This window comes from Pleurodeles waltl, chromosome 11 (genome assembly GCF_031143425.1).
Source record: "Pleurodeles waltl isolate 20211129_DDA chromosome 11, aPleWal1.hap1.20221129, whole genome shotgun sequence".
Taxonomy (NCBI): Eukaryota; Metazoa; Chordata; class Amphibia; order Caudata; family Salamandridae; genus Pleurodeles; species Pleurodeles waltl.
In genome coordinates this window covers 533,351,094-533,377,870 of record NC_090450.1, presented here as the reverse complement: position 1 = coordinate 533,377,870, position 26,777 = coordinate 533,351,094, and the positions used below count along the sequence as shown (strand labels likewise).

Genomic DNA, 26,777 nt, shown 5'->3' with positions numbered 1-26,777 from the left:
CCCCAGCAGTTCAGGCACTACAAGAAAAAGTACAACGCTTGTCGTCAGAAGTGGACGGATTAAAGAACAGAGCTGATGATGCTGAAGGAAGATCAAGGCAAAATAATATCAGACTGGTGGGGTTTCCAGAGCAGGTTGAGGGCCCCTGCGTAGAACTATTCGTAGAAAAATGGCTCACAGACACTGTACTGCGGGACAAAATCCCTAAATTATTTTCGAATGAACGCGCCCACAAGGTCCCGGGCAGAGCACCACCACCGGGAGCACATCCTCGCCAGGTTACTCAATCACCGGCACAGGGACCTCATACTTCAGATGTTTCACAAGTTGGACCCCCGCAGCACTTTGAGAACACTTCAATCACGGCTTACCCAGACTTCACTGCAGAAGTCCAGAAGAAACGCAGCTTTTTCTATCAGATAAAACAGCGCCTTCGCTAACATCACATTACATATGCTCTTAAGTTCCCAGCCAAACTGCGTGTTGAGGATGGATCTAAAGTACACAGCTTCACATCCCCAGAGGATGCGTGGACCTGGCTACACGCCTAGGGTCTTGCCCGCTCTACACACCAGGAAAACTCAGAAGAAGGATCGTCATCCCCTAAGGAGAAACGCAGACGCCGACCACGCCCAAGGACCAAGCCATCTGTGGAGCAGGTGGCGGAGGAGGGCTCCCGGCTCCTTTGTGAGACGATGTGATTTGTGGCGGACCCGTTGACTGAGACATTGGATCATGGTAACTCTGAACAAGAACATGACACCCACTCTGACTTTTTAGAGTCTCTCCTGGGTCCGCTTCTCACCCCGCGGTCGGCGGACGATATTTGACTTGCATTTGAAAAAGGGCTGCCAGCCTGGGCTCAGGACGCCTGTGGCCTCCGAGTATTCTGCCGGACTGCCATAGGATGCCGTTCTGAGCTGTGGAGGAGGTGGAGTGACACAAGAAATGGGGTCTTCCTCGACAGCGTACCACGAGGCGGGTGGAGCAAGTCCATTCATTGGGCTAGGAACGGTCACCCCTGAAACTGAATTACATCTTCAACGCCCGTTCCATATGAACCGGTTCAACTTCATACCTACTCATAGGAGCGGGAGCTGTTCTGTTTGCACATTTAGTGCTACTGTTTATCAGTATTGTTGTTACTTTGGGTTTTTTTTCACTGGGCACTCTTGGTCTTTACATGGTACAATTACATTACTACCACACAGTACACTCAATGCGGAGAATGGAATGCACTACGCGGGTTGCAGAGGGTGGATATGTCAGGGATGGTGGACACCAGATGCCCCTCGTGGCCATTATAGGGGGGTCTGAGTTGTTTCCAATACGCAGAGGCACCAGACAGGGATGCCCGCTGTCTCCCTTTGTTTTTGCGATCGCCATGGAACCGCTGGCGGCCCGGCTGTGCACGTGTGCGCCTATGTGGGGCATCCCGGAACTTAACACGCACCATATCATCTCATTATATGCGGATGACGCCTTGATATATCTATGTGACCACGCTGATTCCATAGGGGAAGTTATGGAAATACTGGATGCCTTTGCGACCAAATCTGGCTTACGAGTCTATTGGTCAAAATCCTGCATTTTTCCCCTTTCTCCAGTATCTCCGGAGCTTCGCTTGGACCTTCCACATTACCAGCTACCATGGTGCCACACCACTTTTAAGTATTTGGGCATTCAGATTTATCATGCTGTAGAAGATCTCAGAGAGGGCAATATAGACAGAGTTCTTCGCCCAGTGTGAGGGTCTTTACCGTTCTGGCTGTCCCTACCCTTATCACCTATGGGACGGATAGCTATTGCAAAATTGCTCATCCTCCCAAGACTTTTATATTATTTTACAGCGCTCCTGATTATTCTTCCCTGCTCCTTTTTCAAGACCTTGCATTCCATCATGACCGATTTACTATGGGGTAGGGACAGACGAAGAGTGGCGCTATCCATAACGCAGTACCCACAGCTGAAGGTAGGACTTGGTATGCCCAGTTTTGAATTGTATTACGCAGCAGCCCAACTGCAATGGGCAGCCTTGTGGCTGGGTGAAACCCCTTCAGCGGAGCGCACAACGATGATAAAGATGTTAGCACCACTCCCAGTGCTCACATGGCTGCTGGATGGGTCGCATCGTGTAACGCGGGGTTCCATTTTACTGGTGGCTGCAAGGACGTGTTGGCAGAGATATGTCCACAATAGGGGCGACCCAATGCCATACTCCTCCATACTACCATGGACTCAGTTACCTAAGGCACAAACACTAATAAGACAACACGACACATCCCTATGGAACGAAGCGGGCCTAGTACATTTGGGTGAGCTATACGAGGACTCTACTCTGAAGTCCTTTGCCGAACTCATGAGGACGGCAGGGATTCAAGCTGGCGCCTTCATCACATACTGCACGATTAAACACCTGTTGGGAGCCACATGGGAGCGGGGCAATGCTGAGCCGCAAGAATCGCAATTGCTCACATTGATTTTATCACTCGTAAACACAAGAGGTGCAATTTCTAGATTATATCTCTTACTGTTAGATCGGATCTTCCCCGAAATGTTGCGCGCCAAAGCTAGAAGGGACGAGGTGCTTCCCACTCCTTTATGTCAAAGTGCCTGGACGGCGGCGCTGTCCACTATCAAAAGTATTTCTCGAAACACCAGACTTTGATATACCCAGTTCAATTACATACATCATTCCTATCTATCTCCGACCTGCATCAAACGTATGTTCCCAGGCTCGGATCAGACATGCCCTAGGTGCGCACAACCAGCAGCAGATTTCTACCACATGGTATGGACCTGTCCCCCTCTGGCTGTGGCATGGCAGTGAATCACAGACCCCATAGCCGAGGTCACAAACTGTACACTACCTACAACACCAGAATCATGCTTACTCGGTCTGCACCGGTGCAGCAAGGTGGATAAGCAAATACACATGTTTACTGACTTGGCCTTCACGTTGTTTAAACGCTTAATAGCGACCCATTGGAAGGCCCCACAAACACCGGGTTACAGTAACTGGTTGCGTGACCTGCTACAAAGAAGCGTATACACTACGTCAGCTCCAGTGCCGGGGACTAGCTCAGGGCGGTTCTGACATATGGGACGCCTTCATCGTTACTATGTAGGCCAAAAATGATATACACCCACCTTAAATTGTGTGCACAACACGTCGCACTGGACAATTGAAAGACTTCCTTCTACCCACAGGTTAACTACACCCTGTAGAGGCCTGAACCCGGATCTTGTCTTGCGCGCCCGGCGGCCAAGCGAGTGGTCCACTATGCACGCATGTGGGTCCCATGTATATGACATGGGCCAGACCGAATACAGGGCAAAACCCGTCTGACACATTTTCCTCCTTTGAACTTGAGAGCTGCACATCAAAGCACTGGTGTATACCCAAGGCGTGGGGACATGTGTGAATACATATAGATATAATCACATTTACATACTCCTTCACCACATGTGGGTTCAAAACCGGACACCATCCCTGCAGCACGACTCTGACTGTTATCGAAATGACACAACTTCTCGTGATACAAAACCACAACACGCTCCCATGTCTACTGTATAGTATTGTCTGTACATATGAGTAGTATGCCTATGTATGCTCAGGTCCGACCACCCTGTGGCCGATTGTATTTGCAACACCCCAGAATGTTCAATAAAAAGAATTGGGAAAAAAAAATGTAGTGCACACGTGTAATGGTGTCCCTGCACTCACAAAGTCCGGGGAAATTGCCCTCAACTATGTGGGGGCACCTTGGCTAGTGCCAGGGTGCCCTCACACTTAGTAACTTTGCACCTAACCCTCACTAAGTGAGGGTTAGACATATAGGTGACTTATAAGTTACTTAAGTGCAGTGTAAAATGGCTGTGAAATAACATGGACATTATTTCACTCAGGCTGCAGTGGCAGTCCTGTATAAGAATTGTCTGAGCTCCCTATAGGTGGCAAAATAAATGCTGCAGCCCGTAGGGATCTCCTGGAACCCCAATACCCCGAGTACCTAGGTACCATATACTAGGGAATTATAAGGGAGTGCCAGTGTGCCAATTAGAATTGGTAAAAATGATCACTAGCCTGCAGTGACAATTTTAAAGGCAGAGAGAGCATAAGCACTGAGGTTCTGATTAGCAGAGCCTCAGTGACAGTTAGGCACCACACAGGGAACACACATTCAGGCCACAACTATGAGCACTGGGGTCCTGGATAGGAGGATCCCAGTGAGACAGGCAAAAACAAACTGACACACAAGTAAAAATGGGGGTAACATGCCAGGCAAGATGGTAATCTCCTACAGTGGGCCTGCAAAAACAACAGATAATGAACGGAATGCTGAACAGTGCAAACATTCACCCTAGTCACAGATCTGGGTGTAATCAATCTGTTTTTTGTTCACCATGCCACCCCAGTTTGGACCCAACCATTGGCAAATCAGTCTTGACCCTGCTCCCCATGGGAATTGCCAGGCCAGGACCTCCCTGGACTGGAAACAGACATCCTGGGACCGGTTTCGGGGCATCATCCCTCATCAGCCAGGTTAGCTTGAATCCAGTGGTACAGTGAGCACAGAACCCACATCTGGGCATATCCTTCCCACTTAAGGTGACAAAAGCAAAAAGAACAGATGATGGACATAATGCTGAACAGTGCAAACATTTATCCCCAGTCACAGATGTGGGTTTAATCCGTTGTTTTATTCTTGCATGCAGCACTAATTGTGCTCCCCACGCGAGTAGCCCGGCAAGCATGTCTCAGGCCTGCCACTGCAGTGCCTGTGTGTGTGCAGTTTTAAACTGCCATTTGGACCTGGTGAGTGCACCCACTTGCCAGGCCCAAACCCTCCCTTTTACTACGTGCACATCACCCCTAAGGTAGGCCCAAGGCAGCCCTAGGGGCAAGGTGCAGTTTACTCAAAAAGTAGGACTTGTACTGGTGTGTGTTACATGTCCTGATAGTAAAATAGTGCTAAATCTGAGCCTTTGTCCCCACTGAGTAAAACAACCACGACCAACGCAACCGGCCCGACACTGCTGCAGCGTCTCCAAAGTCCCACCACAGAGCAAGTCCCAAGTTCCTTTGTCACGGACGTCTGTGACACTCTAGTCTGCGCCAACACCTGTGGCCCCGTGGGTTGATCGCGACACCGCATAGTCGATGCCTCACGGCTTGACCTGCCAGATTCATTGCCCCCGCCTTGTCAAAAGGAACAGGCGCTTCACCACCAACGCCTCATCACCTACCCTTCAGCCGTAAGGAACAAACACATCACCTCCTCTGCCTAGCAGTAAGGATCCAACGCCTAACTTCCCCGGTAGTAGTAAAGAACCAACCCTGCACCGGCTCCGGTGACACCTCACCTCCCCGACAATGTGCAACGTCTTTGTTTCCAAGACCGGCATGCACTTCCTCGCGAGTCGTGATAGAGTTGGAGCTATTGTTTTACTAAGTGCTATTCAAAGATTCAATCGTATTTTGGATTTTTGTTGTTTTGGTTTTGTTTTACTCTGATAAATATTGGCTACTTTTCCAAACTGGTGTGGAGTACTTTTGTGGTGTTTTCACTGTGTTACTATATGCGTGTGTACAAATACTTTGCACATTGCCTCTGAGATAAGCCTGACTGCTTGTGCCAAGCTACCAAAGGGGTGAGCAGGGGTTATCTTAGCAGTGTGGCTCCCTTTGCCTGACTAGAGTGAGGTCCCTACTTGGACAGGGTGCAAACCACTGCCAATTAGAGACCCCATTTCTAACACTGGTGGCCAGCGGTGAGGATAGGACTTGTATTTGTACTTTACATACAGTGATTGGTGTACACGACTTCACATATTGCAGGCCATTGCATACCAGCATACTGTTTATATCTTTCTGTTTTTGAAAACCCTTGAGTTTTGGCCACAATCATGTCTGTCTGGTGAGCCATCAGCGGTAGCTGCAGATTTGGTGTTTTGGAAGGAGAGGTTGGAAATCTATATGGTGCCGCAGTTCAAATGTCCTTTTAAAGGCCTCACTATGAAAGGGGAGCTGCAAAAGGCCCTGAGGGCCTGGTTGGCAACCAGGGAGGCTGGTGAGCACAGAGAGGATGAGAATAAAGATGTGGAGTAGGAGGAACAAAGTCTGCACCTGGGATGGCTAGAGGAAGCAGCATCTCCTGTGGGGTAGGGGGGATACCAGAATGGTGGAAGAGCTCCCTCTACAGCTGGCAGCAGTGTTTCCTCTCCAGGTCTGTCTCCGGAGAGCCAGGAACCTTGAGTTGGACCTGGTAAAGCTCCGGTTAAAGGAGGAGAGAGAAAAAGCTTTAGAGGAAGTGAAGAGACCAGCCCTTGAGGAGGAGAAAGCTCTTTTACCTCAGGACCTCAGTCTGATGGAGCTGGAAGCCAGGAAGGCTGAGTTCAGTTCAGTTGATGGCAGCAAAAGTATCATGTCCAGTACTGAAGGAAGGTCCTTATGCCCAGAAATTTGGTTTGTGGCATACAGCAGTTGGCTTAGGCATATATGAGTTAGCTTCAGAGGTACGCAGGGTCCCTGAGGAAGATTGGGGAACTGGCACGGGGAGTCCTATTGCTGGTGGTGGGAGGGATACTCGACTGGCTCTAGAAGGGAGTGACTGGGAGAGATGTTCCCCCAAGGAGGAACCGCTGGTTAGGGAGTATGGGGTCACCCCAGAGGGGAGGGGAGGTTGAGTTTCAGGGACCGGCAGACACTCTCACTGGATGGGGAATGATGTAGGGTACTTTTTCAAGGCACTGGTTGGTTGAGTTGAAGGGTAGTATGTTTAACCCGTGAGGGACTGTACAAGTTATTGCTGGAGAGCATATGTTCAGTCACAGTTTTCCAGAGCTATTCCAACACCTGGTGGGATGTGAGTTCTCTGACCCCAGGGAGTTGGAACTGGAGGCAGAGTATCGGGGATGGCATTGTAGGAGTGATCTTAAGGAGGACGGCTCAGGTTTTCCCCATCAAAGTGATGTAGTAGGGGGGAAGAAGGGTCCCATGTCCTTTCCGGGAGTAGGAGAGGAGGTGGGAGTGGGAAGAGGCCCAGTGTGCCCCATCGTCAGCCCCAGTGCTTGGATTGCTCCGAGTGGCACAGGCAGGGGAACCTGGTCTGTACCAGGAGACCATCGACTGATAGCAGTCCCATAGTGTCAGAAGAACTTGGGGTGGTGGTGGTGGTGTGGAAGGGGGGGTGGCAGCTGCCACCAGCACCCAACCAGTTCTGGTGTCTGGCAGCTACACTTCAGAGAGGAGGGTGCAAAAGTCCAGATGGAGGGGTGAGAGGGCAAGACAGTCCCCAGAGGAAGAACCAGTCGGTCAGGGGTTGCCAGCTCTAAGGCCAGAGCACACTAGTAATGACCCTGGTGATGCCACTTTTAGCTAGAGATGGCTTGATGCTCTCAGATGGACAGGGGTTGGGAGACCTGCATCAGGCAGACTCACACACAACACATGAGGAATGTGTTTACCTTAGGGGTTTGGGGGGGGTTGTACTCCACTGGAAGTCTTGCCTTGTCAGGCACATGCTCAGCCTAAGGGTACAGACCCTGGGTTGGGGGACCAGTTGCATGGTATCACTCCTGAACTGATGGGAGAATTGTACATGACGGCTGCCACAAGCGCCCTGACAGTTCTAGATTCTGGGGGTATGCACCCCTGATTCCTGTCTGGCCTAAGGGTACAGCCCCTGTGCTGGAGGACCAGTCTCAGCCTGGGGCTATCACCTCCCACTCTGAGAAACCATAAAGGTTAGAAAGTCCTGGAAGGGCTGAGGCCTGGCTCTCATCACTGACCGCTTTCAGTGGCTACTGTTGGTTGCTATCCTTGTGGACAGTGTTGCCTTGGGGTTGGGAGCAGGAGTCGCACCCCAAGGGTGGAATGGGCAACACCACTGCGTTGGCCATGGTGGTACTGTCTGCTTATCAGGAAACATCTGTGAGTAAGGTTAGGTGCTGCAAAGATGGGGTCTGCAGGTGAGGAGAAGAGTTCCCCGTAAGAGTTATCTTAGTGGGCCTTGAGATTATGGACAGAGGAATCCAACTGAGTTCAGAAAGACGTAGAACTGGAATGTGCCACTGTGCGGCTAGGGTCCATGTTCTGTTGCCCCAAGTAGGGAAGTCCATCAAGGTATTGATTGATCTACCATGGCTTTAGGCTGGAAGGGGGTTGTGTTGGACCTGGTCCTTTTTGCAGTGTTAACCCCAAATATTGTGCCTTCTCTCTCCTATTTCCTCTGACCTGTTTTGGTTGGCTTTAGGACTCTGGGCACTTTACCACTGCTAACCAGTACTAAAGTGCTTACTCCCTGCCTAAAATATATTGGTGCTTGGTTCCTCCAGGATTGGCTGATTTGATTTATTATTAAGTCCCTAATATAGTGCACCAGGTGTGCCCAGGGCCTGTGAATCAAATGCTACCATAGAGCTGCAGAACCGATTGTGCCCCCCATATGAATAGCCCCGCAAACGTCTCAGGCCTGCCACCGCAGTTTCTTTGTGTGTGCAGTTTTAAATTGCCATTTCGACCTGGCAAGTGCACCCACTTGCCAGGCCCTAACCTTCCTTTTTACCTCATGTAAATCACCCCTAAGGTAGGCCCAAGGCAGCCCCATGGCAGGGTACAGCAAATTTAAAAGGTAGTACGTGTACTGGTGTGTTTTACATGCCCTGATAGTGAAATACTGGTAAATTCATTTTTCACTATTGCAAGGACTATCTCTCCCATACAATAACATGGGGATTGCCTTGAAATATCTTTTAAGTGTCATTTCCCACTGGGAGTAGATAGAGATGTGGAGTTTGGTGTCTCTGAACTCACAATTTAAAAATACATCTTTCGGTGAATTTGATTTTTGAATTGTAAGGTTGAAAATGCCACTTTTAGAAAGTGGGCATTTTCGTGCTTAACTAATTTGTGCCTCTGCCTGCCTCGAATACGCGTCTAGGTCAGGATGACAGTTGGACTGTTTGTGAATTCACTCTAGACAATCACCTAGCCTCACCTCCCCTGCCTAGCAGTAAGGAACCCGATGCCTCACCTCCCCAGTAGCAGTAAGGAACCGCACTGCATCCAAACGAAGCCTCACCTCTCCTACTACTTGCAACGTCTTTGTTTCTTCATTTTCCAAGGCACCGTACCTGGGGCCCATGCGACTTCGTGACCGGCCCGCACTCCCTCGTGAGTGGTATCGGAGAGTTGAGAACGACTCCATCAAGACGATGTGATAGCCGCAGTTGTAGCTGTTGTATTTCTAAGCACTATAATAAGATTTAATCTTTCAACATTTGTATCTTTGCTTGTGTATGTTGGATTTTCATCATTTGGTCTTGTTTTACTCAGATAAATATTGGCTATTTCTCTAAACTGGTGTGGAGTACTTTTGTGGTCAATGAACTCTGGTCTATGGCATAGACCTGCATCCACATCAATTTGCTGTAGTTGTGGGCTATTCACTTGGCATTCTTGCTCTCCATCAAAGAAGGCTGGTTCAGGTCCTCACAGACAACACTGCCTTATTGCATTACAACAAACAGGGTGGGGTGGGGTCCTGTGCTCTGTGCCTCTGGGATTGGCAGGGTATTCAGGGCATCTCCTTGTTAGTACACCACCTGGCAGGATCTTTAAACTCCAGAGTGGACAAACTCCACCAAATAACTAATGGCCATTACACCCAGAGGTGGTGCAAAGCGTCTTACAACATTGGGGTTTGAACCCTGGCTCAGTCTGATTGCCACCGCTGAGAATGGGCAATGTCAAAATGTTTGCAAGCTGGTGTTTCTCAAGATGACCGTCTTGGAGAAGCATTTTGTCTTGAGTGAAGCACAGGACTCCTGTATGCCTTCCCGCTATCTCTTCTGCTCCAAATTCCGAAGAAGATCAAGAATGATCGGCCCAAGTCATTCTGGTGACTCCAGAGAGTGGCAGGTAAGTGTGGCACACACAACTTCTGGGCATGAGCATCTGTCCTCTCATTAGGTTGGCTCTTCTGGAGGATCGTCTGTCGAAGTAGCAGGGGAAGGTCTTGCACACCATCATGTATGGATTGAGCGCCGAAGTTGACTACATTCAATCTGTCTCCTGAAGTTGTGGATGTCATCTTGGCAGCCATCCTTCTACAAAATCTGTGTATGCTGCAAAATTGGACATATTTGTGACTTGATATGGCATCCGTACCACAGACCTGTTGCAAGCCAAATTGGTGTATGTGTTACAGTTTGTTTTGTCTCTACCCCAACAAGGACTTGCAGTGGGCACTGTTAAAGGTTATCTGTCTACCCTTTTGGCATTTTTGTGGTTACGTACAAGCTGTCCTTGTTTAAATCATATTGTGATGTGTTTCTACAAAGGTTTGGTCCACATGTTTCCAGTAAAGCCTTTTGTGATGCCTCTGTGTGACCTTAATCTGGTTCTTACATTCCTTAGGAGTACCCCATTTGAACCCATAACACAGAAGCCCTCTGTGCCTCCTGACCCAGAAAACAATTTTCCTCATTCCGATCACTCAGCTTATTGTATGAGTGAACTTCAAGCTCTTTCAGTGCAGCTGCCTTGTAGCACTTCCTTTCAGGACAAATTGGAGCTCAGGACTAGAGCGATCCTCCTACCTAAGGTTGTGACTCACTTTCATATCATCCAGTACATTACACTCCAGACGATCTTTACTCAACTTCATCAGGCCCCTAAAGGACTGAGGGCTCACTGCACTAAAGCCAAGGATGCTACTACTGCACTGGCATGCAGAGTGCCTGTCCTGGATATTTGTCAGGATGTGGCATGGGCATTGATGCACACGTTCATGAAGCATTACTGCCTTGTCAGCAATGTCCAACTGGAAGGGCATTTTGGCTCTTTGGTCCTGTAGGACCTTTTGGCCTAAGGTATTTCGGAAACCCACTTCTGGGGGAAGTACTGCTTTGATGTCTATTGTGAAGGTACAGGTATCTGAGCTTAGAAGTATTCTTCAGAAGAACAAGTTACTTACCTCCAGCAGTTCTCTTTCTGGTGAATACACTATGTAACTATGTAACTGGAAATTCCTCACAACCCTCCAACCTCCCCGTTCCTTGGATTTCCATCTAGAAAGGTCCCAGTTTAGAGATCTGGACACTGGTAAGAACTGTAGGTCTGTGGCCTCTGTGTCTAAGAGTGCGGATGATGTCCACAAAGAAACTGACATAAACATTCTTGGGTAGTGCCTAAATGCAGTTCAAGCCGTCGCTACCCGAAAGGAGCAAGGTTGATGTGTAGCTGACCGAGGACTCTGTGGTTAATGTCCCCTAGAGATGGCATTGCCAAAGCTTAGTAACTTTTCCCTTGTGTTTATAGACCTGACAAAAGTGAAACTGAAATAACTCATTGGTTTTTTTTTTCTCCAGAAATGATCATTAAAAAAACTGTGCAGGATGTTTTAATTCTATAATCTGAGATATTTTCCCATTATAATTTGACGTTTACTGTGAAATATCTCAAGTTCTCATGTTTTTCTCTGCAGATGACCCTCATGTACAGTATTCTGCTGTGAGCAGCTTTGTGTTCCTACGTTTCTTTGCAGTTGCAGTAGTGTCACCTCATACTTTCCATTTACGACCTCACCACCCAGTAAGTGTTATGGGTTTTGTACAGAAAACCAACCTTAGCTAATTTGGGTGTTTTGTGTTTGCTTGTCGTTTATTCAGATGTCTGTAATTTTAAAATAACCTAAAGTGTCTTCTTTCTCCAGTGACCTTCATTTACTATTATTTAAATGTTGATTGTATTTGATTAGACCAAGCCATTTCTCAAAAGTATTTCAATGTTCATTAAAACAAAAAAATATATAAATTCACTAATAACAATACTAATGTTTCAGGTATATTACTTAATCTACCCTTTACAGTGACTGCATTTGAACATGTACTATAAAACCTATTTGTAATATCCCCTAATACTCACTGAACAGATGCCTCATGTGCAATGTGAGATATAACCATAAATATCTTTATTCAATTACAGTTAAAAACTCATCCACACACAAGAAATTGTAAAGGTTTAACAGCTTCACTGTAAAAACCTGATTGCAGCATTGAGATATATAGTCTCAAAAGGATATCCCTTATCTCACCCAACATTCAAAGAAAAAGTACTTCCGTAGCAGTTTGAACACCTGCCCTCCTTAAAAATGTTTGAAAAATAATTTGTGAAAGGAAGTTGAAACCACAAGACATAATCTAGATCTCCTCCAATAATTCAAAGTTGCATTCACCTACAAGAATTTACATGATGACAAAAGCCAGCTGAAATAAGTCAAATTTTATCATGCACCTTTCACTGGCACTTTGAAGTACTATGCACCTTTTAAAAATCTTCTATGGGTGATATGAACCAGTTGAAAAGAGAGGAACAATGGGAATTATTGACACAAAGCAGATGTTTTATAATAAAATCTTAACCAAGGTTATACCTGCTGAATCGTTAAGTCTCTGATTTCTTGCCATGAGTATGTATTTTTTAAACACATCTTGGATATTTGGTGCTGTCACTGTTCATGAATGTGTGTTTGAAGTATTTATAGTGACTTGCGGCAACATCTCAAAGCTTAATCTATTAATTGGATCTTGCAATTCTCTCCGGTAGTGTTGCGGTACACCCTCACATAGGTATTGTTCAACTAAAACACATTTATTGAGACTTGCATTTCAGTATCAATATAAATTGCACTGTCAGTATCAAAAATGGAAATGTTAGCTGTGGAGACTGAAGGAAATCTGGAAAATTCCCACTATAGATTCATTATTTCCTTAAATATTTAAGTTAATTATTTTGTAGCTAAACACAGGAGCTAAATAGGACATTCAAGTAGACTAAAGCCCCAACTTGAAATTCAGTTTGATTATTGACAGGCGTCGCTGGGAAGGTAAAGTTCTTGATGTGATGTAGTGCACTTGAGGCTGTGGTTTCCTGAATGGTTGTATTATGTATGTTGGTGTCGTATTGTGAGCATGAAGGAATCAAGGGTCTGTCCAGTGCGTTCTTTTTTTAATTGTTCTCTTTCAATTGTGTAATGAGAGTTGTTGGGGAGGAAACTGCTGTTGTATGTGTGGTAGCCAGTTATGACAGACCAGGACTGTAATGAGTGTGTGGTTCGATTTCCAAATAGTATACTGTTTCAGTTGTTGTATAGTGTATCTTTGCTAAAGGCCAGGTTTGTGGCATAGTGACAGAAGATTCTATATGAGATAAAGTACCCTCTGCCTACATTATAATTATATTGCAAGTCACTGAGGAGTTCTGTGATTATATAGAGAAAAAGTAGAGTTCCTTTATAGGGTTATGGTACTCGGAGCGGACTTGCAATATCCTTATCCTGTATGGCAGGGGGTACTTTATTCCTTCTAATACATGGTCTCACCATCACCTTTCCCACAAATCACTTAAATCATTGGTTTGTGCTTTTTCATATGAAAGAGAGAGCAGGTTTGCAAACATAAAGAATAAAAATAGAATCTCTAAAGCAAAATTAAACATGTAAAAAAAGCTGTTAGATATTTGTAGAAAAAAAGATATTAAACTCTGTTTAATACAAGTCCGTTTTTAAAAAATCACTTTAGCTTGAAATGTGAAGAAACATTCAGAAAGTTTCTTACTTTCTATAATTACTGAAGAAGTGCAAAAAAATAAACATGTTGCCTTAAATATCTCTTTTCTCCTTATTATTGTATAGCTAGTAAAACAGAGCAGAGTAAAGAATAGCAGCATTTTGCTCTTTAAACAATTGCTTTAATTATGCTCCGTGGCCTGACCTGTCTAGAGAGAGGGTATTGTACATTGATTACTGAAATCCATGTCTTTTTATGGTAGCACTGGTTAATCAAACATCACCAGTCAGAATCCTTTAAATATCCTTGGGACCTGCAGTACTGCACTAAAGCATTTAAATATTAAGTATTAATGTAATGTACCTGACCAGAGACACCATTCAATTGGTTGGGTACAAGAAAGAATAAGTATGCGTTAAGCAAACTCATGTGGTTTTCTAATTTAAAGTAGCTATAGTGGGCAATTTCCTTGGCTGTTATTCACCAAAAAAGTGTCCTTAGCCCAATCCAAAAGGGATGAAATCAAGCTGATTCGCAGTGTCTTCAGGCCTGCCCCTGATTGTTTGCATCACCAAGGAACTGACTCTTTTTCCGTAAGTAGTTGTGTCTTACATTTGACTTAGTTTGGCCTACTCCTGAATAATTATGGTTTTTAACCCACTTATATATGGTATTTGGGAGCAAAATTATCATGTCTTGGGAGCATTCGCCCCTGTTTGTGTTCCATGTTAGCGATACTCTGCATGTTTTGAATTTTACCACCATGAGCTTAATAATCAAGCATGTGTTGTTGGCATCTCCGTTTAATGTTTAGAGACCCCAGAGTGTGACTCTGAGGTAGGAGGGGCACACAAAGCGCACCCCTCCATTTGAGTATGATTACTGTATTCGCACTGTGCTTAGAAGATTTGGCAATGTTGTGAGCGACCCTTTGTATTGGAAGGCCTTTGTAGCGGTTGCTTTCAGGGAGAGTTGCTTACTGGCCTCTCCTAGTAAGAAGTCTGCTAAGTAGACTTCAAATAGGATCTTTGGGGTGAGCATGACGTGTGTGATGTATGTTCACTATTTGGGGACACAAATCCATTTTGAAACCTCTTGTTTTCATGAACTGCAAAATGGAGTATGGAGAGGGGTCTGGTTGGCTACTGTGTGCATTGGGGGTAGTCTGGAAATTCCTCAGCTGCCAGATATTGAAGGGTCAACAGACGTCTGTAATTAGTGGATGGGAGGAAAGCACCTTTGATGTGCAAAGGCACACCTCCTAACTGTTACTTTCCTGCTTCCCGGCCCCGGGAGTGTCACCCTTACAGATTTGTGTGATGACGTCTGTAGCGTGCTCTGCATCCTTTTGTGGCCTTGGTTCTTCCACTTTTGTAGGACATACAGACTCCATACCCTCTTGCTTTTGATTCTGCAGATCAGTGTATGCCTAGGACATATTGTGGAAGCTATCCAGAACCCTTAAATGTAGAACAAGGTACAGAAATGTGTATTCTTTCCTGTCAGCCAGGTGTACGTAGAGGGCCCAAACTCAGAGATTTGGTGCCAGGTTACGTTTGACCTAAAAAGAAGCACACCACAGTCTATCTAAATGATGATTGAGCCACAGGTCAGGGGTCCTAAATCCCCAACTCTCTTGCTGAGTTGTTCATAGACTTTAGGATCCAGGGACTTTGCTACGAGTCTTGTTGCCCTCACTTTGTACGAGAAAGCTGAACCTCTGCAGATAGCACTGGAAGTATAGTGCAGGAAGGCTGTAAAGTTGGCGATTGTAGCCCAGTGTGACCCTTACGAGCTTCTGTAAGGAGTTTCTATTCAATAACTACTTACTACTCTGTTGAACTCCCAAGACCAGTTTCACAACCACTGTAGTGAGCTTCCTCAGTTCTTGAACTCCATAATGTCTGTCTGCTAGTGTCAATGAGATCACTCTGTCCACCTCCTGAGGCTTGGAGTCATAGTAAGGCTAGTAGATTTAAGGACCTTAAATCTGAAGCCCATGTGTAAATCCATATGGCTGTTGTAGAGAAATAGTTTGCGGTACTGTTCGCAGCCAATCTCGGATTTAGTGAACCCTTGTTTGTGACTTTAGGCGCAGAGTAACCTATTTGTGTTTGGCCGGTTGTTTGGTTATTCTCACCTCCTGGAGCATTTGGCTCTCCAGATCAGGTCTCATGTTACCACTACGGCCAGAGATCCTGGTGCATTGGTTTCATGGACTAGTTTAAGTTCCCCTGGTGTGACCTCCCTCTTTGAGGACTGTCTCCTCCTCTTCTCCCTGTGTGACCCTATTGGTGTGTTGGCATGGGATAGTGACCTTGTTCTGTAATGGATCTTGGGTTCAGCTAGAGGTGCAGGATTTGAAGTGGCCAAAGCTGCAGAGGATTTGGCGAGATCACAACAAGCCACACTTGCTTAATCCTCGCTGTGACTGCCTCCCTATAGAGCACATCAATTCACTTCCCCTGTCTGCTGATCTGAGTCTGCATGTGCACAACTCAGGCTTCCCCCTTGGCAGGAGCAGCCCTTAAAAGTTCAGGAGACCTCTCCATGTAATCACGATGCTCTTGGGCAGCCGTTCAAGCTAAAACATATGCAAGTACTGTGGGAGCATTAGTAAAGTATCTTGTTTAAACTGCTAATAAGCCTGCTTGACTTACTTGACTATGTTTTTTTTTATTTTCAGATCTTTATTAATAGTCTTTAGATTTGTGCAGTGGTTAAATTAGTTTCTAGTTTTAAACAATAAAATACAGTCAGGACCTTCCTGACTGTTGCTGGCTATTTTGATGCCTTGTGTCGCTAACAACCACCACCTTTTCCTCGAGTAAACTTGGATTGCTCTACTTTGCTACTTTGAGGATCAGTTGCTAAAAAGATGGTACATGTTGTTAAGTTATTAGTCCACTTGTAAGCGGGTCCTGTAAGTGAAATACTCAATTTAGCACAATTGGAGCCGAGTAACGCTGATAGCCCCCAGGCCTCTGACCCAGTTTTCACTTGTGGAAAAAAGATTTGGGAATGTTCCCCAATTTGTCAAAGTTTAGGTATGATCAAAAGCCTATGAATCTGTACAACTAGTTGATTAAAGGCACATAAAGTGATGTTTGTTGGTAAAATGTCACAAATCATGGTTCCTTAACTATTGTTTAAGAACAGCAGTATTTGCATTTGTATAAACCCTGAGTAATGATTTTACTTGATATTAGAAATTAACTGTTGGGACAAAGGATGACTTATCTATTTGCTAAAGCTTTGACCTGCTTACCTACTTCATTCTTCATTGGACTCCTATGATCAACTGTGGACATCATTGGTAATGTGTATTTCAAACATATTTGGACTCCAGCAACAACTCTTGCAGATAATATTGTTTTAACTTTTCCATTTCTGGCCTTATGACTTGAAAATTAGGAACAGCTTAATTTCTGTGCCCATGTACCTCAAAGCATTAGACCCGAGCAAAATCTGTGAGCACATATCTCCAAATATGGAACTTCTGTTTAGTTGAGTTGTAAGTATATGGAGTTTAAAGGGGTTAGAGATTGGATGCACAATCAATCTAAACTAAATTGAGGACAAGGAAAATAGTCATACTTTAATATATTATCTGTTTTTCTCATTTAGTTCAGCCATAGAATATACACATAAAAAATACTTGAACTATAATGCTGTTATTTTCACTTTAGGACCCACAAACTTCACGAACATTGACACTCATCTCAAAGACCATCCAGACCTTGGGGAGCTGGTTAAGCTTGTCCAAGAGCAAACTGGTAAGCCTTCAGGTGTTTTTATGTTTTCATTTCTGGCCTTGCCATAGCTCCTTTGTAGTAATTGACGTTTATGTTGGTACATTAGTGATAATCTTACTGAATCTTAACACTTTTTTTCAGTCCAGCTTCAAAGAAACTTTCATGTGTGAGTTTTTCAAACTTTTTCAAGAAGAGGCTTACACTGAGGCTGTTAAAAAGGTAATCTGAATCTAATGTTATTTTTTGCAATAGTTGTTTTTCTGTTTAACATAGCATTGCTTTTGTGTCTTCAGATCCACACAACTATTTTGTGAATAATATATTTTATACTGTGATAGGCATTCCCAATATAACAGATGGCTAGAGGAATTGCTAAACACATAGAAACATATATTATCACCTATGTAAACACTTTCTAAGTGCTTGACATGTGGTTGAAATGCTTAAGGCATGATGAAGGAAAATGTGGGAAGGTGACTCAATGTTACCTCTCTTTTGTTTCAGAATTTAATAACTGTAGGGTTTGAATGTTTTCTGCTGTACTTCCTACTCCTTTTGACTCTACCTTTGTAAATATAGTAGAGGCAGTAGGAATCTTGGACAGTGCATTTACCCAACTTTAGTGAAGAAAGGGCTTTTAAAATGAATTGCATGTTGTTCGAAGACCAGAGAATTTTCAGCTGCGATACCCATATTGCAGAACAGCAGTCTGGTTCATGTTTGGGTTTCAAGCAAACCTCATCACTGATACCATTAGAGTAGAAACCTTCAAAAGATGCACTGAACTGCCTGAGATAATCTGGGAATCTTCTTCCTGTCAGAAGGTGTCAGAAGTTTTCTTGTCTAGCCTCTTCTGATATTCATCATTCAGCAGACCTTTATTGAGTGCTTCCCGCATTGACCTAGGGGTGTGCAAAATCATGATATTTCTTCACAAACATTACAACATGTGAAATTAAGTGAAATTTTGTTGGTGGTATCTCATAAAAATGTACTGTGAAAACCATACCTTATGTTAAAAAGTTACTCGAGATACCATCAGGACACTGGTTCAAGGGGAAAATGTCTCTTGCAAGATATTATCTGCTCAAACCCATTCCAGAGGGCAAACATTATGCAAAATTTTAAAAGCTGTGCAATATCACAAAATTTGTGAATTGTGAATTTCAGGAATTTGCCTCTTTTTAATGTTCCTGGACATACATAGCGCTTTAGCATTTTGGGTGATGTGCACCTGACGGCCAGTCATGTAATGCATGTTAAAAACACACAAACATTACATCATATGAAAAAGTTAAGTTATTAAAACAAAACACTGCAAGTCCCGAACACCCTCAAACATTAAATATAGAAGGGGCTGATAGGGGCATTTGGGACAAGTAGATGGGCAGTAATGAAGTTTCCCAGCTAGCAATTATCTCTCATAAATTAGACGATATTAAGTGTTTGCTGGCAACATTTATGAACTAAATTTCTGGACTTTATGATCAAAAGTCTGGTTGCAATTGTAATGTGTCTTGTGAGCCTGCCTTCTCTTCTGACCCGTTGTTGAGACCTAAAAAATCAGGTCTCTCCACCCTAGGTGACAAAACAACCCCCCCCCCCTCCTACTTTTATTGCGACTAGGGAAATTAATGGAAACATACCAAGGAATGGCAGGTCTGCTCGCCAGATTGCACCAACTACTATTGAGCGTGCCTCTAAATTAGGTAAAAAAAATACTGGACACACCCTCAGGCAGGGGAACTCAGGTACTCTTCGTCAAATAACCCCCAACTTAGATCCTGGAGGAGTGCCATCTGCTGCGAGTCCTCCTGCTAGTTCATCTAAAGCACTGCACTTTGATTACTCGACACATACCCAGATTCATATCATCAAGGGAAGGCATGGATGGACCAGGGAAGATGCCTACATATACCTGACTGGGGTGCCCAAGTTGTCCCAGGGTAATAGAGAGTCGAACGACTCTCTCATTAACAAAGTTATTCACTGGATACGTATGAAGAGGAATTGCCTCTCTGTTATCCGGTCGGATTTTCGTGAGGTCCGTAGACACAATCAGTTGGGGTCGAAACTTGATTTTATTTCAATTCTTTTCAACGATAACAGCCTAGTAAATTACCTTATTTCCTATGATACACAGACTGGTTCATTAAGCACAGGCAGGGAAACAAATCTTAGACTTAGCAGATATCCTCCTGGGGTTCAGACACGTAGAGGATGTTGTGCATCTGGAATTACTGCAGATGAGGTTACTTTCCCTCTTGAGAATTTTTCATCTCCTAAGTCTGAGAATCTCTCCCCTTCTCTCTCTGAATTAGACTAACTGTCTCTTATACAGAAACTCCTAAAATAGCAATCGAAGAGTGTCAGACACAATGTACAGGGAATTCAACAATTGTCCCCTCAATTAGAACCCGATTGATATCTACACCCCCAAAGGTTAATGTTTTATCTTGGAACGTAGCAGGAATAAAGTCAAAGCTGGGTGATCCTGAAAAGGTAAGCTTTGTCAATAAACAAGACATCTGTCTTTTTCAGGAATCTTGGTCTGCAGAATTGAATTACTTACAAGGCTTCACAACCTATTTCTCTGCGGCCCAATCTGCTTCTGGCGGCTCTGGAAGACGGATCAGAGGGTTAATGATTCTGTTGAATAACAGGCTTGAATGCGACCACTCAGTGATAAAGTTTAATTCCCATGATCTGCTGGGTGTACAACTCACATTTCGACCTGGTTTCAGGATAATAGTACTAAATGTTTATGCAACGTGGGACTGAATCAATTGTTCTTACCCAGCTGACTGACTACATAGAGCTTTTAGATTCATCAGACCTCCTGATTAAAGCAGGTGATTTTAATTGCTCCTTTGCATTGGATAACATCATTAGCAGCCTGATTATTGAGGAGGACGAATCTTGGGGTATTCCCCAACCTAAGGAAATCGTTCCTCTTCCTCCTCCTTGTGCTGCAACTCAGTTGTCCTCCCTTTGTCTGAAATTTGGTTTGAGAGAATGCAATGGCCGCACTTGATCTGACCCAAATCGAGCTGTCACTTTTAAGCAAGGGTTTTCTTCTAGCACTATTTCTTATATTCTGGTGGATATTAGGCTTTGGTCTAGCTTATTGGACATGGAAATAATACCTCGTCATGATAGTGACCATAATCCTTTGTGTCTTGCATTGACTACCCATACATTTGCAAGAGTCCAGCATACAAAGACCACTAATGTTCCAATCCGTTGCTTGAATTATAGACGTTCTCGTGTCAGTTGGCCGAAGGTAGAATCTAACCCGCACCTGATCAGGGAAATGTATTTATTATGTTTAAAACTCTTTTCTGATTTTGAGGAACAAGAGGTCCCTGACATTCCTATTATGGCTATTCACTCAAAAATGGTAGATTCCCTGCAGGGTATTTTCTGCAAGGAGACTCCTCTCAAGCAGACATATGATGTTACCCCACGTAGGGACTGGTATAATAAGGACTGTGCGCGTGCAAGATCTAATCTAAACGAAGCCCTAAAAAACTCTATCCAAGAGGATATTAGGGACGCCAGACATAAGTACGCTAGGGCCTTGAAACAAGCAAAAAAAGACTGAGATTATGAGACTTGGCAGAAGCTGTTAGAAGCAGTTAAAAACCAAGATCACAGATCCTTCTGGAGGCTGTTGGCCTGCAGTTTGAAAGGGGGCAATGATGTTATTGGCATGTACATCCAGCCCAAAAAATGGGTGTCCTATTTTTCCGGAATTTATGCCAACCCTGTACCGCAAGTCCATGAGGTCATCGGATATGCCGACTGCAGGGCTCTTACTAAGAGCCCTGCTGAGAATATTGTTTTCACATTAGCTGAAACAACAGCTGCTATTAACTCTCTGAAACCAGCGAAAGCCCCTGGCACTGACACGATTCCAGGGGATTTGTTTAAATCTGAACCCAATGTATGAGCATGGTATATAAATCGACTGTCTAATGCCATAGCAGCAGGGAGTACTATTCCTGACTCGTGGCGCGGGGCAGAAATAATTCCTATATATAAAAAAGGTGACGTAGGCTCACCAGCGAATTATAGACCGATTAGCCTCATAGACATCCACCATAAGATCTTCGCTAAGCAAGTGTTAGACAGGCTTAGCGAATGGGTTCAAGACAATCAGATTTTATCCCCTCTTCAGGACGGTTTTCGGCCTAAAAGCAATACTATGGACCAAGTCTTTAGGCTGTCTTTATTATTTAGGAAGTATGTCACTCTAGCCAAACAAAAATTATACATTGCTTTTGTGGACTTAAGATCTGCCTTTGATCTTGTTCCAAGAGAGAAACTGTGGAGTGTATTAAACAAAATTGGTATTCCAGGGAACCTAGTGCATTTAATCCAAAGGTTACACGAGAACACATTTGCACAAGTAAGATGGGGTAATCAGGGGGAACTCACCGACAAAATAGATATCGGGAGAGGAGTGCATCAGGGCTGTGTCCTTGCCCCGACCCTATTCACTTTGTTTATTAATGAGGTGGTGCAAGTTGTCACCGATTGCCAAAATGACGCACCTTCCCTGAACAATCAAAAAATTCAAATTTTGCTCTTTGCCGATGATTCCCACCTGATCTCTAGGACACCTATGGGCTTACAGGTATTAGTGGATAGGTTTAGCTCGTTTTATGATTTTGGACTGGATCTCAACCATAATAAAACCAAACGTATGACCTTGGGATGTGGCCCTACCAAAAGATATTCCATTGTCTATAATGGGAGCCCCCTAAGTAAGGTATGTTCCATCGACTACCTGGGGGTGTAAGAATCAGTAATAACTTGCACTAGGGGGGCCAGATTGACAAAAGCCTAGCCCTCCTGGCTTGCAGATCTGGGGCTGCTCTACGCTTTCACAAGTCTACTTCTGAGAGAGTGGTCACCCCAGCCATTAAAATCTATTGGGCGAAAGCACAGGGTGCTGCGGTCTACGGGGCAGAAATCTGGGGGTCCTCGAATGCTAGCAAGCTTGCAGTGGGGGAAAACAACTTTGTAAGGTCACTCTTGGCATGTCCTCGAAATACCCCACTGCTGCCAATGTTCTGGGACCTCGGTCTCTCATGCATCTCTGATGTAATTGCTCTACGACCTTTGCTTTTCTGGGTTCGTGTGTGGACCACCTCCAAATTAATTTCATACAAGGATTCTATCCAAGACATCTTGGACAGACCAAATGTACTCACCATTCCTTGGTTTAAGCACATCTCAAAACGGCTCCTTAGTTTGGGTCTTAGTAATTTTTTGAGCCATCCCGACTATTTAAGGAAAGATCAGAAAAAACATTTGAAAACTGTTTATTGGACGTATGTCAGGGAAAATTATCTGCTGTGTTTATCACATGGCAGATTGACCTCTCAATTTTTAGATTTCAAGTGGTATCCGTACTTTGAACCATTTATGGATCTGATTCTTAATCCATTAAGCAAAAGTCTGTATATCCAGTTTAGATATGACTGCTTACCTCTTAAATCCTATGGTAGTACTCGGAATTCTGCCCCAAGTACTGATCTATGTCCCAGCTGCAATTGTACTCCAGAATCCACTATACATTTCATGTTTATATGCCCAGCATATAAGATTGCTCAACGGAAGTGGCTAAGATGAGTGTGCAGAATTATGGGGATGAGACATTGTATGGCTGCCTTAAGGATTATGATGAGGGATACTTCCACTTCTCTATTCTGTGCGGTCAGCAAGTATATTGCAGCCGCATGGCATATACGTAATCACCTTTTAAAAATGACAAATTTTAATGATTTGTTTTAGTCTTTAGCTTTAATTATTCATTTAAGACTGAAATAAGATCTCACAACCTTAGTGACTGCCTTTTGGGCTGAATGATAGGGTATAGGGGAGTCAAGTACACCTTGAAGGAAAGTATCGTTATGATTTTAAGTACCCATGTTTTATCTTTCTTTTTAAAAAAAATTATATATTTTTATATATGTTGAATTTGTGATATTTGTTTTTTTTCTCCTTTTTATTATAATTTTTGTATTTGAGTGATGGTTTTTTGTTTTTATGGTTGATGGTAACCGAATAAAGCTATGTGAATTGAATTGAAAACAAAACAATTTTACTAGACAAAAACGTCCTATCAATGTTTCTGGATATACATTGCTCAATATCATGTTGGTAGATGTACACTTGACTGCTAGTCAACACTCTGCTGACCAACTTTAGTCCTGGACTTCCAGATTGGTGACAGTTAGACCTAGAAATTTACTAAGACTTTCTAGATTGTGTGAGCATGTGAATGTGTGTTTCTTCTCTGGGCCTGGTTATCAAGCTGCGGGCAGATTTCATCATGAAGCATATTACCAGAGATTTAATTCACTGAAGGCTAGAGTGCACGCAAACAAGAATTAAACAGTAAATATAATCATTCTCCAATTGTTATTTTCAATTATTGAACTAAAATTTTAGACTTTTCAATTGAAACACGTATGTGTGTGCAAAGTTGTAAAGTTTTTGGGTGCTTTGCAATTTTTTGGAATGACTTTGGGGAAACCTAGTTTGCAAAGTTTATTGCTTACGTGCACATTCTTTTCAACACCAGCAAAAATATGACTTTTGCAAAAAAGAAATTGTTGCACATAGCAATGTTTAATACTCATCAATATTCTCCACCAGAAACATATGGGGTTCTTTTTCACTGCAAATCCTATTGTGGTAGAAGAAGCCTGCAGAATGTTAATTCAGAAAAAATTAGGCATATTTTCCAGCATGGAATTTAGGGTATTGAATTAAGAGGCACATGTTTGGGTAGAATATGTCACACACTGGAAATGATTAAAATATTTGCAAAGGGTAAAATCAGTAGTTTGGCGGATGGAAAAAATCACTTTTTTTGCAGGACTTCTGTTTTTTTTGTGCTAGCCTTTCGTCAGAAAAGCACAGACTGCAAATGGTATGACTTAGAGGTGCTGCAGGAGCGAATAAATACACATGATTCTTTCAGGCTGATTCTAACTTTGTGCTAGTTACCAAAGATGGGCTGCACATCCTAAATGAGTAACCGCTGACATAATTTAATTTCCTAGAAGAAATCTAATCAGGATATGATTGTCATTCCAGTTAGTCCACTTCTGCCTTATGTTTTTTTTTTTTTTTGCCACCGCTAACGTGGGTGGGGGGGGGGCCTGGGGTCTCTGGTCTGAGATTGATAAAGGTTGCCTTTCAGCCAAATTACTGATTGCTTCATCTTCCATCTTAATGCACCACAGCACAGTCATGGTCTTGACACTAGAAAGCATAATTGGTGGTAGGTATTTTAAATCAACTATATTATCTCACGACATTAATATTAAAAAGAAAATACCCAAAGAATTAAAATCTGACAGCATAATGAACACAAGATAATTTGGAAATAAAACCCTGAATTTTTTGTTTAATAAAACAGTAAATTATATGATTAAATGGGACATATCGCACATACCAGTAGCACAAAAAAGGCTTTGCTTAACCTTTCATGAATTTTGTTTAGATGAACCTCCACCCCCTTTTTAATAAACAAAAAAGTTATTTATTTTTTTATTTGTAAGAATGGTTTTAAAACCTTTTCTTAAACATCATTTTCAGTATTTGTGGCTTAGGTGTGTTAACTTTATCTCTTACGACTGAATACAATTGGGATTTGTCAAAATAATGACCCCGAGCACATACCCCCTAAGTACATAGCAGCAGGAAGGGGTGTCAGCTGCAGTCTTCATTTTAAGTAATGTAGAACAAGCATTGCTTTGCTTAAGCACCTATGGTTATTAATTTTAGCTCAAAGTTTGCCTGTAGGAAATGTTGGCTATTGGTCCTGGAGAACAACATTTTGTTTCAGTTGTCCTCTAATTAGGAGCAAACAAAGTGATAAGCAAGCAATAGTTTTCCATAATGACCCTGAATTAGTAGTCACCCCACCCCTTTGGTAGGTCGGGGTTACAATTAAGTTTCTAGCCTTGTTATATTGCTGTTCTGACCTGAATTATGTTAATTGCTTTCATCCATGGGGCAGTTGCAACGATCAACCACTCTTAAGCAAGTTAATTACTATTTATTGCCTATGAGGAAAATAAATTGTATGATACAACTATTTTTTGTAAAGACTGCAACACATATTATGCCGCTGTGATATTAAAAATGAGGGCATTTTAGAATAAGTGTGATTTAAAAGTTGAGGGCATTTTAAATTAAAATTCAGTGTGAAATATCTCTGCCTCTAAGTGAATTGTGGCAGGCTAAGACAATAGAAGTTATCTGTTGATATATCTGATGTCCCCTAGGAGTTTTAAATTTACTAATGGATCAGTGGGGCCCAGTCACAGGAACATAACTAGGCTCCAGGACTCTGCTCTAGAGCTGCAGGCCATCGACCCAGTGAGGTCCTTATTTCTTCTCTTTATTACCAATGTTGACCTAGGTGTGTAAGCAACAACGCATTCTGGATCTAGAAACTCCAGGAGCGCCTGTCCTGGAAAGAGGGTCCTCTAAAGATTCCAGTCTTTGAGCAGAATGGTGGGTTCCTTATTGATGGTCAGATTTGGTGCCATACTGAAGACTGACAAAGTACCACAAACGTGAAAGTGGGTGGTACTTGTAGCAGTACATAAAAACAACTTGAACCTGCCCAACGATATATTTGTTATTGTCCATGTATTGTCTGTCTGCCAAACTCTTTTCCAAAATTCTTGTGGGTCATTTACTGGATTGAGTGGAACATTGTGCAGTTGTTCTGAAGGTACACATTGGACTCTGTGCTGGGATGTCCACCATGCAGACACAGCAGCCACAAAGGCAGATGATGCCAGTCTTGTAGTTGATGAGCCCGTTGTATTAAGCATTAGTGGCTCCACAGGTTTCAGTACCATGAATAGAGAAATTTTATGGAACAAAATGCTCCTAAACAATGCTTTGTGTATTCTTGTTAATATCATAAGACGTGTATACTGAGACTTGGACCAGTCCAAAGTTTGCAAAAGACACCAGCTGACACTTACATGATTGATTTGTCCAAAGAGAAGTGATGATCAAAATTTCTTCCAAATTTTGAGAGAGAAACGCCCATGACCATACTTTATGCTGTTGACATGAGATGTGAGAACCAAACACAATAGGATCTTCAAAAAGGCTTACAATTTTGGAAGGCTACTCCAAAGAAATTCCTCTAACATTAATGTGATAAATCCATGATCTGTTGTATAAACCCTCTCCATACCGGTCTGTGGGACAGAAGCCTTGTTCTCTGGCTAGAAAGGTAATTTGGATTCTCTTTAAGCCCCAGTTTTAATTTGAGTTCTAAGTCTGCATAATTGTTTTGCGTTTGATTTGATTAGGTTGGAAATGTCCCTCGAAGTGACTGAGGGTAATGCCCTTTCTGGATACTTAACTTACAGCACTGGCTCTCTTAGATTGATCATCATA

At 43.3% G+C, this 26,777-nt stretch overlaps 1 protein-coding gene across 1 annotated transcript in view; it reads left to right on the top strand.

Moving 5' to 3' along the window:
* Positions 1-26,777, top strand: part of RASA2 (RAS p21 protein activator 2) — a 461,891-nt gene that overhangs the window by 313,242 nt on the left and 121,872 nt on the right. The window contains exons 15-17 of the mRNA XM_069213940.1: positions 11,493-11,599; positions 17,265-17,351; positions 17,472-17,549. Of these exons, the coding sequence (XP_069070041.1) occupies positions 11,493-11,599; positions 17,265-17,351; positions 17,472-17,549 (272 nt within the window). The remainder of the gene's footprint in view (positions 1-11,492; positions 11,600-17,264; positions 17,352-17,471; positions 17,550-26,777) is intronic.